This window comes from Chironomus tepperi, unplaced genomic scaffold (genome assembly GCF_022539635.2).
Source record: "Chironomus tepperi strain 1889 unplaced genomic scaffold, CSIRO-AGI_Ctep_v1 contig_174, whole genome shotgun sequence".
Classification (NCBI taxonomy): domain Eukaryota; kingdom Metazoa; phylum Arthropoda; class Insecta; order Diptera; family Chironomidae; genus Chironomus; species Chironomus tepperi.
Window position 1 is genome coordinate 492,543 of NW_027226296.1, and position 17,231 is coordinate 509,773.

General features: G+C 34.9%; 1 protein-coding gene across 4 annotated transcripts in view; it reads left to right on the plus strand.

Moving 5' to 3' along the window:
• The window catches only part of LOC139089053 (transient receptor potential-gamma protein-like), a 123,046-nt gene that overhangs the window by 77,258 nt on the left and 28,557 nt on the right, over positions 1 to 17,231 (plus strand). For all 4 annotated transcript variants that reach the window (XM_070638481.1, XM_070638480.1, XM_070638483.1 and 1 more), the window contains 4 exons: positions 859 to 1,048; positions 1,109 to 1,291; positions 16,727 to 16,838; positions 17,013 to 17,135. In XM_070638481.1, the coding sequence (XP_070494582.1) occupies positions 859 to 1,048; positions 1,109 to 1,291; positions 16,727 to 16,838; positions 17,013 to 17,135 (608 nt within the window). The remainder of the gene's footprint in view (positions 1 to 858; positions 1,049 to 1,108; positions 1,292 to 16,726; positions 16,839 to 17,012; positions 17,136 to 17,231) is intronic.

Genomic DNA, 17,231 nt, shown 5'->3' on the forward strand with positions numbered 1-17,231 from the left:
AATTGCAATAACTTTCGATAAAGTAGTGGTCAGTGCTGAGTTTGTGATCAAGTGCAGTAAAATTAGGATTTTAGAACCTCTCATCCATTGCCTCTTCCTGGAGCTTACTATGCTTTCCAGTGCATTCAAGACCATCTTCACGACCATCTTTAAGGCTTGGAGATTATAACCCCTTCTGGGAACGTCCCTGAATGCATTGTTCCATGAGTTCCTCTTATGACAGTTTAATGAGTGAGGGTTTGACTAACCACAGCACTCATACCTAGACTTAGAGTTTATGTTGGAATCTGAATCAATATTTTGATGACATTACTGTCTGCCTTGACTTGAGTCAATTTTTCCATAGAAGATCCGAGTTGACTTCGAGCTCGGCTTTAAAATTATAGAATCCTAAAAATACCATGGAACCATTAAGCACTCATTCCTTGAAAATTGCTACAATCATCACAAACAGCGTCTTTTTTTACACAATATTCATATAAATAATTCCCAACAAAATTTTCATGAAAATTCCACAAAATACACCTCAAGTACTTGAATTTTATTTATACCTAACAAAGTACCAACAAAAATCCAATTTTGCACATTTTCATTTCAATTAAAATCCCACAAAAGATTGAAGAAATTCACGAGAATGAGATGATGATTTATATGTGAGAAAATGCTCTCGCGCGCGTTGATGTAAAGTCGTTAAAGTCCGCCTACATAAAAATAAATTTTCTTTAATTTTCTTTTATTTTGCGAATACATCAAACGATACAAATTGTCATCCACAACGATGATGATGATGATAATGCTCATGACACACTTTACGCTGTCTTTGGTGGACAATCAAATTAAATTAAATAAAAATACAAGATGTGGCTGTGATGAGTGTGTAACGTCGCGTCAGGAAGATTCACTGCGACATTCTAGATCACGTATTAATGCCTATCGGGCTCTTGCTAGTCCAAGTTTAATAGCTTTATCATCCAAGGATCCAATTCTAACTGCCTTTGAATTGTCATGGGAATTGAGACGCTTGAGTTTCCTCGAGCATGAATTTAAGGTAAGTGTCTCGCTTATTCATGCTTAATTGCCGTTATCTAATGACATCCTTCCTATTTAGAATGAGTATATGGAACTGCGAAAACAGTGCCAAGATTTTGCGACAGCACTTCTTGATCATACACGTTCGTCACATGAATTAGAAGTGCTACTTAATCATGATCCAACAGGTCCGGCCTTTGAGCATGGCGAACGCATGCATTTGAATCGTTTAAAGCTTGCCGTAAAACTTCGTCAGAAAAAGGTAAGAAGCTATGAATTTTTATGATTATTTTTGTGAGATAATGTCGAAAATGCGTGAAAGCGTTCATGCAGTAAATTAACGGTGTAGACACAAATTTTACTTGAGAGACTTGTCGATTTTCATGGTAAGAATGATAATTTCACTGCCATGCCGTAGGAAATTTTTGAAAAAGTTTAAGTCGATTTTGTTGTGAATTTCGTGTCGATGTTCAGAGTGTCGATGCTGAATTAATTGTTGTTGAGGGAAATTGGGTTTGAAGAAGTATGTAGACTTGGTGTAGACATAATGAACGTTAAGGGGATTGTTGCTGTTTAGTTTAGAAACTAAGACAGAATTGTCTGTGGATAAAATACTATCTAAATGGTCAAAAACTGTCACATGGTTCTGCATAGAGTTTTGTATGTAATTCCGAAATCAGAGGTATATTAAGGATTGGTGGTAATATCAACCCTTCCTAACCCTTTTCTGGAACAAATTCTTCAATTTTCTAATTTATTAACGCCAAAATTGGAACTGCACCTCCTCTTCTCCCAGAATTATACGTAATAAGTGAACGAAGCCTTGCCAGACAAAATCCCAATTTTTAGCTCAAACCAGCCAACCTTCTCAACTAAATTGTCAAAACTATTTCCAAAAGCCATATTCCATTCACTAAAATTTCAATGCCAATTCCTTCTTTTTTCAAATATGTCAAACATCAAATTTGATTCAACATTTTAAATGATGCATTAATATTTATTCAAATAATGAATATATTTCATCAGCTAATTAGGATTGATTTTAAATTTTAATTGATGAAAATGGTAATGATTTTTAATTGGATTATGTTTGAATTAACATTTAGTGATTTGTGAATTTTAAATGCATTTCATGTTATTCAGTCAGTGATTTTATTAGGATATTTTAATGGAATTTTTGAATTAATTGTTGAAAAGTTTCAAAAAAATTAGATTTTTTCTGGGTCTTTTCACAAAATTTCACAATTAAAGCGACATAAAGTCAAGTTCTATTTCTGCTTTGCTTCCTTGCTTATTTCGCTGGCCGTACAAATCAATTGTGATTTTTGGCCTCCCTGTTATGTTGTCTGAAACTAGTCTTATTGCTGGTTTAATTAATTTCCGTAATAATGTGTAACTTAGGTTACAACAAAATGCTTTCTATCTGTCTTTGTTGCTGGTTCTGGAACCCAGTTTGAACAAATTTTCTGTCCTATCGCTGGCTATATAAATTCATCTGACGTCCGAGTCCATTCAAATCCAAAACTTCAAATCTCATTTAAATACAGAATTAACTTATTTTTTGCATATTAAGCAGAATAAAGTCATGTAAAAACTTTTTTTTTGCTTCACGACTGACAAAAAATGTTATTTTTTTTTATCTCAACCTCAATAAACACAACAGTCTCATGGACCGTAAACTGTTTGCCTTTAAAAAACCTCACAAAATATTAAATTAACAAATAGGCATCGAGGATGTTATTCAACCGAAATGGAAACAAAAATAACTTTAGTAAATGTGTAAAAAATTGTATTTTTATTTTGGTTCATTTTATTTTAATTTTTGGGGATGTTTGGGAATTGCGTAACTAGTTTAAGAGACACAAATGAAGAAGGTTTGGTTACATGGCCGAAAAACGGAGGCGGGTTCCATTTGGTACTCGAAAAAGAAGTTTAGCGGAGCCTTTAAAGCTCTGTGACGGAGATTTCTTAACTTGTGTCGCTCGGGTAGCTGAGGGAGGGAGCAATTTCATGATATTGCTACAAAGCGTTACGATGGGTGTATGAGGAATAAAAACCCAATTTCCAGCATTCCCTAATTTACGAATGCTTCCTGTATCGATTTGCAGAGATAAAAATAGTAATTTAGTGCTATATTCTAATGGAAATATATCCACAAACTTCCTCCCTTTAACAATGCTTTAACAATTACACACACCGTAAATAAGAAGCGAAATTTGTGTGAATTAAACGAGGCATAAAATCCAAAAATCTTTCGCTGTATGTCATTCGTCTATAAAACTTTTTTTCTTCTCCCTCCTTCTTCTTCTTTAATTCTTATTTCGGTTGGGAACATAAATTGTGAGGGATGAACAGATGAGAATGATAAATTGCTAGTGCAGAAGATGGAAATAAATCTAGTTTTAAAAGGTTTATTCTTGGGAAAAAAATTAAGAATGAGTTTGTTGGGTATGAGATAGAGGATTGGTTGATTTTAACAGGGTTGTAGCAAGAACTGCGATCCATGAGCGACATAATTGATGAAGGCTGCAACATAGATCTTCAGAAGCTGTTTTAAAGCTCTAAAATTAACACTAGGAAGGCAGTCAGCAGCCATGACTACGTAGTCGAGCCTTCTTAAATTGAGTTGCTCAAAATTATGTTCAAAAAGTCAAACTTGATCTCTAAATCCCTCAGAATACGCTCCTGGGATACCTTTTGCTATCAACATGGTGATGTAGTACCTTAACAACTAAGTTATCCTGCTGAATTGTCGATAGCAATTCTTTCAAAAAACTAGTTTAAAATTTCACATTTTTCAATTTTTTGGGAAGGTTTTAGACCTTTTAAGACATCAATTCTCTTCCTAATCCGTCCAAACTGCCATACACGTGTCTAAAAGTCATTTAAACCTCACAAACTTCATCAAGAAAGTCAATAAAATACATCCTATCAACCTTGAATTAATTCAATACTCTTTAACCTCCCCTCAAAAAGTACATACCAAAAAATTACAAAACTCTCTCACTTCATTTGACAGTAAATTCACCCTCAATATCGTTATCTCCATTTTTATTATCGATCCCGTCTTAATTTTTAATCCCCAATAATTTGTTATCGATGCTCTCATGTTGAACATTTAATCTCAATAAAAAATATAACGAAAAACTGAAGCATAAATCGCGGTGTCAATTTTGTGCCTTTTGGATATATAAGCGTGAATTAAGACTGGAAATTTGGAATTTTTGCTAGATTTATGAGAATTTATGAAATTTTGAAAATTGGGCTTTATAAAACCTAATTAAGAAGTATTCAAGCAACAAGATTGCCGGAAGGCCTACGCTCCAAGCCGGAGCATGCTTACATTAAGTAAGTAATTAAGAAGTATTCAAGTGGATCAGTATGCTTTCTCGACTTTCTCGATGTCTGACCAGGACATGAAAATACGAGATAGTTGGACTCAGTTCTGGTCCCGTCTGGAAGTCTGTAAATCTTTCTGAATCGGGATTTTGCGATGTTTTAGAAAACAACAGTTTCGGACAGCGGTGGGCATCTTGTGTGCCGTGAAAAATGTTTGAAATCGTCACGAACCATATGTCGTTTGAGGTGGAAGCTTACCACTGAGTTGAGTCAATGGAGTTGAACCTGCAGGTTTTTGACTTTTAGTCCTGTGTGGTCTGTAGGGGTAGGTTGTGAAGTGAAATTAATCAAAAAGAAGCTCATTTATGCGTTTAATAAATGACAGAGTCATTATTGACTGTAACTGACATCACAGAGCCCAAGAGCTCTTGACTATACCTTCCTTATTCCTACATCCTGCTCTGAAATTAACTTAATTTTATCCAGAACTGGCATCATCAAACACATTAAATCAAAAATATTCCCACAAGACAATTTTCAGTAATAAAAGCAATTTTCCTTCCCAAAAACAACACAATGCAGTACAAACAAAGCATAGCATTATCCATAACAGAAAGTAAAAGAGTTTTCAAAGCACAATAAATTGCTCATAAAATTTATTATGAAGTAAAAACGATAATAAAGTTATCATAACAAAAAAATACATATATTGAATGTTCGATTATTAAATTGTTTATGTTATTATTGATTTTGTAATAAAAATTAAGCTCGTTTAAATGATTTATCTGGGAATTGTTGTTGTTATTGGCAGAGAATGAGGCATCAACACAGCATCGCAGACTTCCATTATCGTTTTTTTAAGATTTTTATTTGTTTTTGTTTGATTTAAAGACATATGTGGGAATTTTTGGGGGGGACTTGGCATATTTTGCTGTTTAAATTAGTGATGCTGATTTGGTGGACATAATGTAATATCAACAAGATGATCAGGGGTGTATACAGAGGGAGGGGAGGTTTGGGAGTCATGAATCCCTTTGTTTTGGACAAAATTTTTCAATTTGCTTGGATTTTTGGACCAAAATCTCAAATCTTCCCTAAATTCGTGTACTTAATGTATTCTGGCAATATCCCCAGAATTCAATCGATCAAAATAGTCGTCACGACGTTATTAAGGCACCTTCCCGTCTTGCCATTTTCTTGACAGCGCTCTACCGACCATCTTATGCCATTCATGCATCTATTATATTCCTATAATCCTTCAAAAACTTAGGCCATCTCAATATTTCATACCAAAATTCATATCCAACAGTCGATCGATCAACAATCAAACAGGCAATCAAATGATTCCTCAATAAACATCCTCAGCATCTGAGGAGGCAGTAAAAACAAAATTTTTTACTCACTATATCATAGTCACAGTCATTAATGACAAAGAAATATATAAAAGGCACTAAACTTTCATCCATAAAAAGATCGCAATCTAGCACAGAGCACTAATAAAGTCGAGTCAATGAATGCTTTCAAAATAAAGAAAAATTTGTGTCGTTTATATACTTAAAAATTAATATTATAGCGGAATAAGGAAGCATGAAAATTACGATCAACAAAAATAAATCTTTCGAGTCTTTTCATCCACAACGTCTCATACTCTTAGATATTTTTAAGCATAATGAGTGCCTTATTACCATCATCATTTTAGTAGATTTTCATACTCTTTTATGTGAGGCAGTGGTGGGCAACCTGTGTGCTGCGGGACACTAAATTGCAGTCAAAAATGGCATGAACTGCATGTTGTGTGCAAGGCTAACCACCAAGGTGTCCCGCGAGTAAAAAAGGTTGTCCACCACTGACATAAGGACTAAATAGATGACTATAAATTATTATAATGCTGTCATGAAATAGGAACGAGGCGAAACGAATGAGTTTTAAACTTTAATTCATTGCATGTCGGATAAGAGCACAGTATGTCTTACGTTTCTCTCGCAAGCAACATGAAACTCTGAAAACATTCCTTCTTCATGACACCACGCTTAAAAACTTAATTTCTTCCATGGATAGGATTTTTTTTTATAATTTTTTATTAAGTACAAAGTATAAAATTTCAGTTCTTTTCACAGCTGACACGAATACAATAATCACTCGACGCGCTCCATCACATGGAATTGCTTTTCATTCAACCTATATGCACACAATGTATGAGAGATTGAATTGAAGCACAATCCGATTTTTTTCGTGATGAAAAACTGGAGCAGGAACTAAAAAAAATATATATTATTAAAGTTCACACGAACAAAAGATTTTTTTGTGCTGTTTTGTTTCTGTTGATGGAAAATGTAGTTGAAAATTAAGTAAAATAGTTCAAAATTGAATTGGATTAATTTGTGTGAATTTGAGGCATTTTATTTAATAATAATTGGAAATTTGTAGATTTTTTTGAGATTTCTGGGTCAAATTAAGACTTTTTGGGGGGAATTGTAGACAATATCCTTGAAAATTTACTTTATTGGCACTTATTGAGTTCAGTTGAGTTTCAATCTTTAGTAAAAGGCAAAATTTGGGAACTTAAACTGCTTAATTTACGAGATCAATACGAAAATGAAGCTTTGGGCTACTTTGGATTAAGGAACGGGGTTTTCTGCCTCCTGATTGACTTAATACTGTAATCATCTTTTTATGTGATGCTAAGGCAACAACAAATGGCTATCCTTCTAACTCTGTTGCTGCCGTGTCACCTTGTTCGTACAAATACTCTGTCCGCACATAGAACTGACATTTTTTCATCACTGTTATGCTCTATGTAGCTTTTGAAGCTCCAGTAAGGCTGTTTCCTTGCTGTTCTTCTGACTGTTCCTTTGGTTATAATCAGGACAGCCCCTGAACAAACATGTGGTTCTGTCCCAGCTTTGACATTTTCTCTGGTATTCTTTTTACGAATTCTATGTCTAATCTAGCCGTACTTCATATTAATCTCCTGATTGAAGTCTTTTAGACTTGCTAATTGTAGAAGCTTCTCTTTAGCTGGTTTCCTCCAAACATTCCACTTACTTACTTACTTCCTTGGCTGGGGAGCACGAGGACCCATTGCCGCGCGTAGGGAATGTCTGAGGACAGTTCTATCCTTCGAAAGCTACTGCCAGTTCGGGATATTAATCGTCCTTTTCAACACACACAATCCAGGAATCTCAACTTCCTCCCAATCTCAATGCCCTCATTACCTTCAATTTATACCAACCTAAATAAATATTCATAAAAAAAAATTCTCTTGCAAAAAAAAACTTAAATTTTAATATTTTATAATAATTAAACAACGTCATCTGCTGCAACTCATCTACAAAGAAAGAATTCAAATCAAGTCAAGCTCCAGCTACAGCACAGAAATGAAATATTCTGAATAATCATGATTTATTTGAATTTCATAGCGACGTAATAATAATTGTGACAGGACAGCAGTTGAACGTAGCGACACAAAAAAAAGAGAAAAGTTACATCAAAGTCCAATAAAAAAATATAAAACAGAAACTTACATAAAAAGTGGATATAAAAGCATAAGCGTCCTCGCGGCCAGTATAACAATTTAGAGAGAGATTTTCGTTGTTTTATGGCAAATTTGTTATCATAACGCTGACAACGTTTACTATTCATCATCTCGTTTGTAGTTAAACTTTCATCTATCTTCAGCCATTATCGTTCATAGTCTTTATAGTTGACGACATAAGGAGGAACAAAAAATTAAGCATTAAGCATAAAAATAATGAGATATTTACGTGATTATATTTTGTTGTGATTATTTTCTTGCTAAAGATGGATTTAGCATATTGGAATGGTAGATTTGTTGCATACTAGGTAAATTATGGAAGGATCTGAGGGATTTGCTTGCAAGACACAGCGGATTTTAATGATTTGTTATTTGAATAATGCTGAATGGAATTTGTCATCAATTGAAATCGAAGTTTATCCTTTTTATACATGGTTTTGGGTATCTTTATGTTGGAAAAGGTACAGAGATGATCAAAACTTATAGCAGCGATCTCTATGGCTATGTCATTGCTCTCAACAGCCAATACGGTCTTAAGTCGGCGTGAGTCTAATATGAGATCTGCAGTTTTAACAAATCTGAACTAATTTCAACGAATTAGATCGAATCTGACAGAGTAAGGTTAGATTTTATCGAAACAGGTCAGACTCGAACAAATTAGTCCGGATTTCATTGAGTCTAGTCGGATTTCCCTAACTTAGTCTAAGTTTTTCCAAGTTCGGCCAGATTTTTATCAAATTTGGCCAGATTTTCACAAAATTTTGCCAAATTTTACCGAATTTAATTGGAATTCATCGAATTTGGCTGGATATTAATCAAACCTGATCAGCTTAAGACAGTCTGATATCGGATTTTCTTATTTTCTTATGAAAACCTTTATAAATTACTCAATTTCATCCAAATTGATGCTCAAAACATTCACTTCAATCACTAACAAAAACAATCTCAACCTTCAATTTGATATTTCTTGGAACATTTTCACATCATCCCATTCACACATGTGAAGAAATCTTTTCAAACATAAACAAAAAATCAGAGATCAATGAAAGGGTCCAACATGTGATACGTCAAGTCAAAAACATTTATGACCTTTTCGGAGATCTAAAAAAATTATTCAAGAGCAATAAAAATTTCAAGTTTTATTATGAAAAATGGAACTATTAAAATCACAATCTCATGCTGTATATGTTCAAAATCCAAACACTTACATGTCCCACATGTAACACAATTTACCCGCTAAAGCTAGACAACAAAATTTGTTTACAAGAATAAAAATTCGCTGCTGTTAAAAAGCAAACAATTTATCGGTAAATTCACACTGTAAATCACTAGCTGTTTCATATGAACGTGTATATTCCGCTTTAATGTATCTCGTTTAAGAGAATCTTCTTCCCATTTTTGCTCACTTTTGAATCATTTTCGCGTATCTTTTCAATTTCAAAAGTTTGTTCGTGAACTTCTTACAAAATGGAAATGCTGGGCGTGTATTTTAGTTTGTCTGACTGACTTTAAATGAATAATCCTTTTGTTTGGGCTGGAACGGCTTCAAATAAGTATCTGACACTGGATACTTTTGTCCTGAATGACCCATATGAACCCTAAGAGGCAAAGAATATGCGTTTATGGTTCAGGAATAACACCAAGGTACCTAAAAGCGATCTCGTTGCCTGTTTAGGAAAGAAGGTTCCTCCACGGAGCTTTTAAGACTCAGCTAAAGCAATTTTCATATCATAAAATGGAAGCTGGCTTCATAAGTCTGTCTAATATATCCAACTTCCATTTGGTGTCCATAGAAGAGCTTTTGTGAATGCCAGAAACGTCTATGAATGTTTATGGATCACTGTTGATCTGTGTGACCAGCAAAGTAACTAACCGAGTGTATTGGGCTGTGATTAATCGACTGTAATCGTCTTGATAAATGCTTGACAATTGTGCATTTTTCTATGAAATGTCAAGCTTATTACTAGACATAAGACCGGCTAATTGCAGTCTATTTCTGTCAAGGGAGCATAAATCAAAATCTACTCGAATTGTGTATGGAAATTTAAGTCAACTTCGAGCTCTTCTGGTAAATAAAAGCCCCAAAAATGCGCTTTCAACTCACACTACTCTCACTAATCCTTACTAACTCCACACTCACATATGTGCTTGAACTGAAATTTAAAAATTGGCATCTTAATATGACTTTTTTTTAATATTTACTTCCATCAAGATTGTAAACGAGGAAGAGAAAATTTTGACGTGGTAAAAAAAATCAATATTTGAAAGAGATGAGGTTGTCATGTTGCAATGATGATGATGATGATGTGGAATAGGAAATTAATTTTAAAAGTATATCAATTCGCACTTGATGAATGAAAAGATTCTGGAATTGGAATTTAAATAAAGCTGATGAATTTTGTAAATTGTGAAGGAAATACACACAGAATAAAAAGAAAGAACAAACATCAATTGACGATGAAATGAAGATCATCATGTAGATAATATTGTGTAAATGAGCACGTATGCTGAATTGGGATCAATGCTCTAAATTTTTTTGTGTGTTTTAGAATTCCAAAAATATTTAAATTTTCATAGTACGTGCAAATATCTGTCTAAATCCTTTAACAAATTGAATTTACACATGATAAAAATTGATTCCTGCTTGGAAGGGGATGTTCGGAAGTGATGTGACGATGCAAATAGCGTTTTAGACCCTCTGTCCCATCGTAGAGCTTTATCATAAAGTCAAGAATCCTCTGCGCCTAATCATCCCCTCTAAGTGTTCCCAGCAGGCAAAGACTGTACACTCAACAGCAGACCAAGCCCAGAAAATGCTCACGAACATGCTTATCTAGTATATTAAAGGTGAACAAGGTTACGAGCTTTGTGGATGGCATTAGATCGCGAAGAAGACCAAAAAATTCCTGGATTGAATGTGTTGAAAAGGACGCTAGAGCCTTTAGACGTAGGGAATGTCTCATGTGCCCTAACCAAGGAAATAAATAAGTAAGCTTCCATGAGCTTCCTTTTCCCAATTAATCGTCACGTAATCCCCAAACACTCCCCTGAAATATTCACTAACAAGACAAAAGCAAACAACATGCTCTAAAGCACTCATTTACCTATAAATTCACAACATAACACTCCTAAGATCCTTTCAATAGAACAATTTTTAATAAAATATTCAAAGGAGTTTAAATGGATGAGGCTTATTATGTTGTGAGGAGTTTCAACACAGCACCTGACGCCTTCAAATATAAGAACAATGTGTTGCGTAATGAATAATTTATATCAAGATTTAGCCTGACTTTTTAACTGTACTCAATTCATTCGGAGTGGAATTTATAAGATTTCTAGGAAAATTATAAGAGCAGATAAATGCTGTTGAATATTGAGTAGTCTGATTTGTTTATGAATTATAAGGTATGGTTGAGTGTTTTGAGGATGGAAGGAGGTTAATGTAGAAATTGAGGAAATCAGGTGATGGGACATTGTTTAGTCGTAAATACCGCATTTTTTGGCTTTGTAGCGGAAGCTTCTTGACTTTTGTCATTCAGACAAGTCACTATAGCGATGTAGTCATCTCAGACAGTCATTTGAATGCAACATCGAGTCGTATTTCATTTGTTGTTAATAAAAGTGGTTTGGTAGAGCCGTTAAAGCTCTTTTTCGAAGACTTCTTCAGTTGTGTAACTCGGGATAGTCACCCGAGCAGGCTAGACACTCTGAGCAGTCACTTAGATGCCACATAGAGGCGGCTTCCATTTTTGGATTAATGAATAAAGTTCATCGGAGCATTAAAAGCAACTCGACCGAGTTCTCTTGATTTGTGACGCTCGAGTCACCAACTTATTGCTATATCATTGCATACCTCATATCCTCTAAAAATTAAATACCCTATATCCACCCAAAAACTCATCAATCAGCCCACACACATATAAAAATCCAACTCAATAATATCAATTTCAAACCAAAAATAAATAAAAAAGCTTTAATGTCACACGATACATTTAAATCCACAAGTCAAGCATCAATTTCCATCTTTTATTTCTCACGCATTTCAAACTTCAATAAAACAAAAAAAAAATATTCCACTTCCATTTCAATTTGAATTTTTCCCCAAACGCTACCAATCTGAAATAAAAACAACAAGAATTTATTTTTTTGGCGTTTATTGAACAGAATAAATCAGCATACAGCAATTCATTTCATAACAATACATTGATCCCATAATGATAAAATTGAATTCCCATAACTGTGGAACTTGAGAGTCTTTTTTTGTGTCGGAGAATAGCAATAAAATTTTGTGCTGTACACACAAATCAGAGGAAATCTCATCATTGCAATATGACGTTTTTTTGAATATTACATAAAAAGGAATGATGACTGTTGAGTGTTTTGGGGATATGCGGGGGTTAGGTAACGCTAGAGGTAGCTATTTCAGCACCCCCGTCCTTCACCCTTCCGTAAGGGTTTGGAACAAAATCAAGAACCAAAATTTGAAGTCCCTAACCAACCTTAACTCCCTAAATAAGTATTACGTAACTTCCGGATGAGCCCTAATGTTAAAGCACTGGCTGGGGTAAGAAGGCCCATTGCCGCGTTTGAAGAATGTCTGTAGACAGCTCTATCTTTCGGGAACTTATGCCTGTTCGGGATATTAAGAACTCTAGCGTCCTTGTCAATACATCCAATCCAGGAACTTTTAGGCAACACGAGCATATCCTCACTAATTCCACCACCCTCCTTTTACCCTTAAACGTCCCATAACTCCCTAACACTCCCCTCATGTCACAGCAACACGAACATATTTTCATACATTTTTCTTTGACAAAAAATTACATATTTTTGCGGAAAAAACAGAATCAGCATAAAAAGTAACAGACAAACAACAATCACTCGAAAAAGGACACAATGTCAACAGACATGCAAGAGAAAAAAAATGTTGCTCAAGTTAATGAGCTTAGATTTACTTTTGTCGTTAACGAGACATCGTTATACATACGTAAATTAACATAGCAATAAGTATAAACCTCTGTCATTCTTAAGTGCCCCACACATCAATCTATTTTTTTTTTGTGCTGGGTGTTTGCTTATCTTGCCGGATTAGAAGTGTTTGACATTATTTGAGGATGTTTTTGATTGTGTGGACAAATGGTTGATTGGATGATGTAAGAGAAATGGTTTTTGGTGAGGTGAAGGTCATCAGTTTGAGGTCAAAGTCACATCCAGGCTTTGGTGAGTCTGGCTTGAAGCTGGATTCATTGAATTTAACTCCATACCAGAGTCTTGCCGGTCTTTCACCTGGTTTCAATGCGATTTCCCAGCTGTGTAAGTTCCGAGATAGATGATTGAGCATTTAGGCTAGCAATGCTTCATTGTAAAGCAACACAGTTTAGAAGATTGAAGCTGTATCCCTAAATTTCCTCAGAAAAATCCTAGAATATCTTAAAACATCTCAAAACATCCAAGAACATCCTAAAACATCCAAAAACATCTCAAAACATCCCAAAAACATCCCAAAACATCCCAAAAAGTCCTTCATTCTTCCATTTAAAATCACTATAAATCCTCAAAATATCTTCCCTTATATCCAACATCTTCCTTTAAATTTTAAATCCCCAAATTGATTTATTACAAAACTTTTGTCTCCTTCTCCAGCAACGATACGAAAACTTATCGACTTAAAAGCTTTTTCGTCTATCTTAAAGAATGAAATAAAATAATAAAAAAAATCCTTTATTGTGGACCAATGCCAAAGGACATTAAACAATGACAAAGGTCAAAAAAATAAATTTTTCTATAAAGCGTACAACGAGCCAGCTGTCGAGAGGACTCTGTGATATGGTCGGCATGCCACGTGCGATAGCAAAGTATGCAAGAATGGTCAGAACTTTAAAATTTGGTATCAAAATTAAAGAGAAGCTTTTTTTGCAAAATTTGGTTGGGAAAGTCCACAAAAAATGTCACTCAGATATTTTTGGGGTCGTTCAAATGTTACGTCACTTTCTTATGGGAAGATTGAGGTTTGAGGCTTAGCAACTCCACAATCAATAAAAGGAGGGGAAGAAGTAGAGGAACAGAGTCAAAAAACCCAAATTTCCCCCCTTACGTAACCACTAAACAACCCCTAAATTCCAACACAAATTTTTCTTGTTCCACAAAATAAATATTTTTTAAAGTTTAAACGAACCCAAAAGAAAGCAAAAAAAGTATGAAAGCTTAAAGGAAAATGATGTGCTGACATGTCATAATGATATCTACACAGTCAGGAAAGCTTAAAGAATAGAGATTCTAAGGGAGAAGATTTATGACATGATACAAATTTATTTAGAAACTTTATGGCATGATTCGTAAAGAATGAATTGAAAGGATTCGATGAATTTTAAGGTTTGTTGATGAGTAGGGGATGGAATTTTGGTGGTTCTATTGAGGAATTGGAAGGTTTTTGAGGGAAATTGTAGGAAAATCTTACAAATTTTGCGATTTTTTGGCAGCTAACTATCTTTATACAGCACAATAAAGTCAGTAGAGCATCACTTAATTGTCGTATTAATAAAAGGACATGAAAGAGTGCCTTGACATCATAATGGCTGCTTTCGGTTCACTTTGCTTTCGATTGGGTACACATTATTCATCCCAGAAGGCACACGGTGGAGACATGGTCGAAAATCCAGCCCCAGATTAGCGTGACTCTGATCGCAACCTAAATTCTATGAAATCCGTAATCATTCTAGATTCAATTCGATCTAGAGCTGAATTTTTTTCAATTCCTATGCCGTATGCTTTCCGGCATCACCCAAATAGCACCAAAATACGGCATCAGGTCGACCTGACTCTGGTCCTAGACTAGATTCTAAGAAATCCAGCATCAAACTTTTAAGGCTAGCCAAGCTAAATTCAATTCTGTCTGGGACTGGATTTCATGCTTATCAACGCCTTGTGCTTTCTGGGAATCACCCAAATGGCACAAGTCGGTCAATAGATCCATAATACTGCACCAGGCTAGAGTGCCACTGACATTGTACAGGATTCAAACCAAAACCAGCTGTAAGTCAGAGTAACGCCTGTTTAGAACCAGATTTAGGATTGATATGCCGATTTGAGCTAATCGGATCAAATTCACTGCCTATCGAATAAACTCTATAGTGTATAAAAGTTAATAATGTAAGGTATCATGCACCCCTATATTCAAATTCTTGACTAAACATCAAAATCCCCCACAAAAAAAGTCTGAATAACGAGCAAAAACATCATAAGAAGGATCTCCTTTTTTCTGTTATTCTTTCCCTTCTTACTTGTACGATGTACCTGTCATACAACGACTTGCGTATTATACATGAGGCACACGTACATATCTTTATAACATCACATGAGGACAAACATGTAAATATTTTGGATGTAGCATCGATTTACATAAAATGTAGCTTTTTTGTGCTTTTCCTATACCTTCCTTGATTTCCTATTTACATTGATATTTGCATCTTTTAAGACATGATGGATTTTTTTTACGTATAAAGCCACATCAAATCTCGTACCGCAAACAAATTTCTGAACGATTTGACCCGATAACCTGTGGCAATTTGTCTTGTAATTTTCTCATTTTCTTCTTCTTGCATCTGCTGACTAGGTGCTGATAAAGTAAAGAAGAAAATGGAAAATTTTATTTAAAAAAAATGAATCAAATTTACGCAACCGTAGACTTGATGATGCTCTAAATTTAATTCACAATAGATTACTTCTAGCATGGATAAAAAGTTTTTCATTATATTTTGCGGAACTGAAAATAAATTTAATCGAAATAAATTTGATGATTATTTTTATGGAAGCTTTATTTTTATATAATTGTGGATGGAGGAGATGTAATTTTAATTTTTATGGGGATTTTCAGATGTTGTGTAAGAAATTTTTGGTTATTTTTAGTTAAATGGAAAGCACGTGGCACGAAAAAGATGGAAAATGTGAGCTTAAGCTGGCGTAGAGCTCGAAGTTGACTCAGATTTTGTATGAAAATGCCGACTCAAGTTGATACTCGGCTGTACTCGACTCAAGTTGGCAGGTACTCCATATAAAATTCAAGTCGACTTCGAGCTCTGGACCGACTCATGGCTCTCGACCGACTCATGACTCTCGACCGACTCATGGTTCTTGACCGACTCATGGCTCTCGACCGACTCATGGCTCTCGACCGACCCATGGTTCTTGACCGACTCATGGCTCTCGACCGACTCATGGCTCTCGACCGACTCATGGCTCTCGACCGACTCATGGCTCTCGACCGACTCATGGCTCTCGACCGACTCATGGTATTGGCGATGAGATTAATTTTTATGAAATCCTGGTTTGATGAAATCTAGACTAAATTCCGGACTAGGTCTCATTTGTCACTTTTCAAACGTCTGCGCTTTTAGGGTTAGAGTTCCCAAGCCTCCATTTGGAGACAGCTTCATATAAAAAGCCTGAAGTACGGCCTCCATAAAACCAAATGTATAGTTTGGCCAAGAACTGGAGGCCAGCATTTTCTGCATTCTTGAACCTTCCCTTATAGTTCGGTCAAGGCTGCAGACCTGCATCTATGTTTTCAGGTCTGCATTTTTCTTCTGCTGGTCTGCAATTTTGGACAAATTCTAGATTTTTGTCTCGAAGAATTGAAAATTTAAGAATTCTTCCTAAAAAGTGTAAAGGAAGGAGAGGGTTTGATCGCCCAACCAACTAGTGTCAATAGAATCAAGTTTCAATTTAAGTCTCGTCCTCAAAAACTGTGTCTACATCAAAACCTCAAAATTAAATAATTCCAAACTAAAATTCATTCAAAATCCTCAATTTATTCTCAATTTCCAGTTCGTAAGTCACCCAAATGTACAACAATTATTAGCGTCTATATGGTATGAAGGTCTGCCTGGATTCCGTCGGAAAAATATGGCCTTACAATCACTCGAGATTTGTCGAATTGGTGAGTAAACAGTGTTAAAAATGATGAAACGCAATGAAGATTAATGATTTATTTAATGGAAGTACACAAACTCTCGTTCCTTATTTTTTGTGAGACTTTATTTCATTAATTTATGCTAATTTGATGCTGTAAAGCATGAAAAAAATAATTTTTTTTATCTCAAATATTTTTCAGGAATAATGTTTCCTTTATTCTCCGTGGCTTATACAATTGCACCACATTCCTCGTTTGGACAGACAATGAGAAAGCCATTTATCAAGTTCATCTGCCACAGTGCATCGTATTTTACATTTCTATGTAAGTATTATTTTGGATGTAAATAGTTATCGCACAATGCAATTTATGCATGAACCCCCCAAAACATGCATAAAGTTATTATATCATCATACTGTT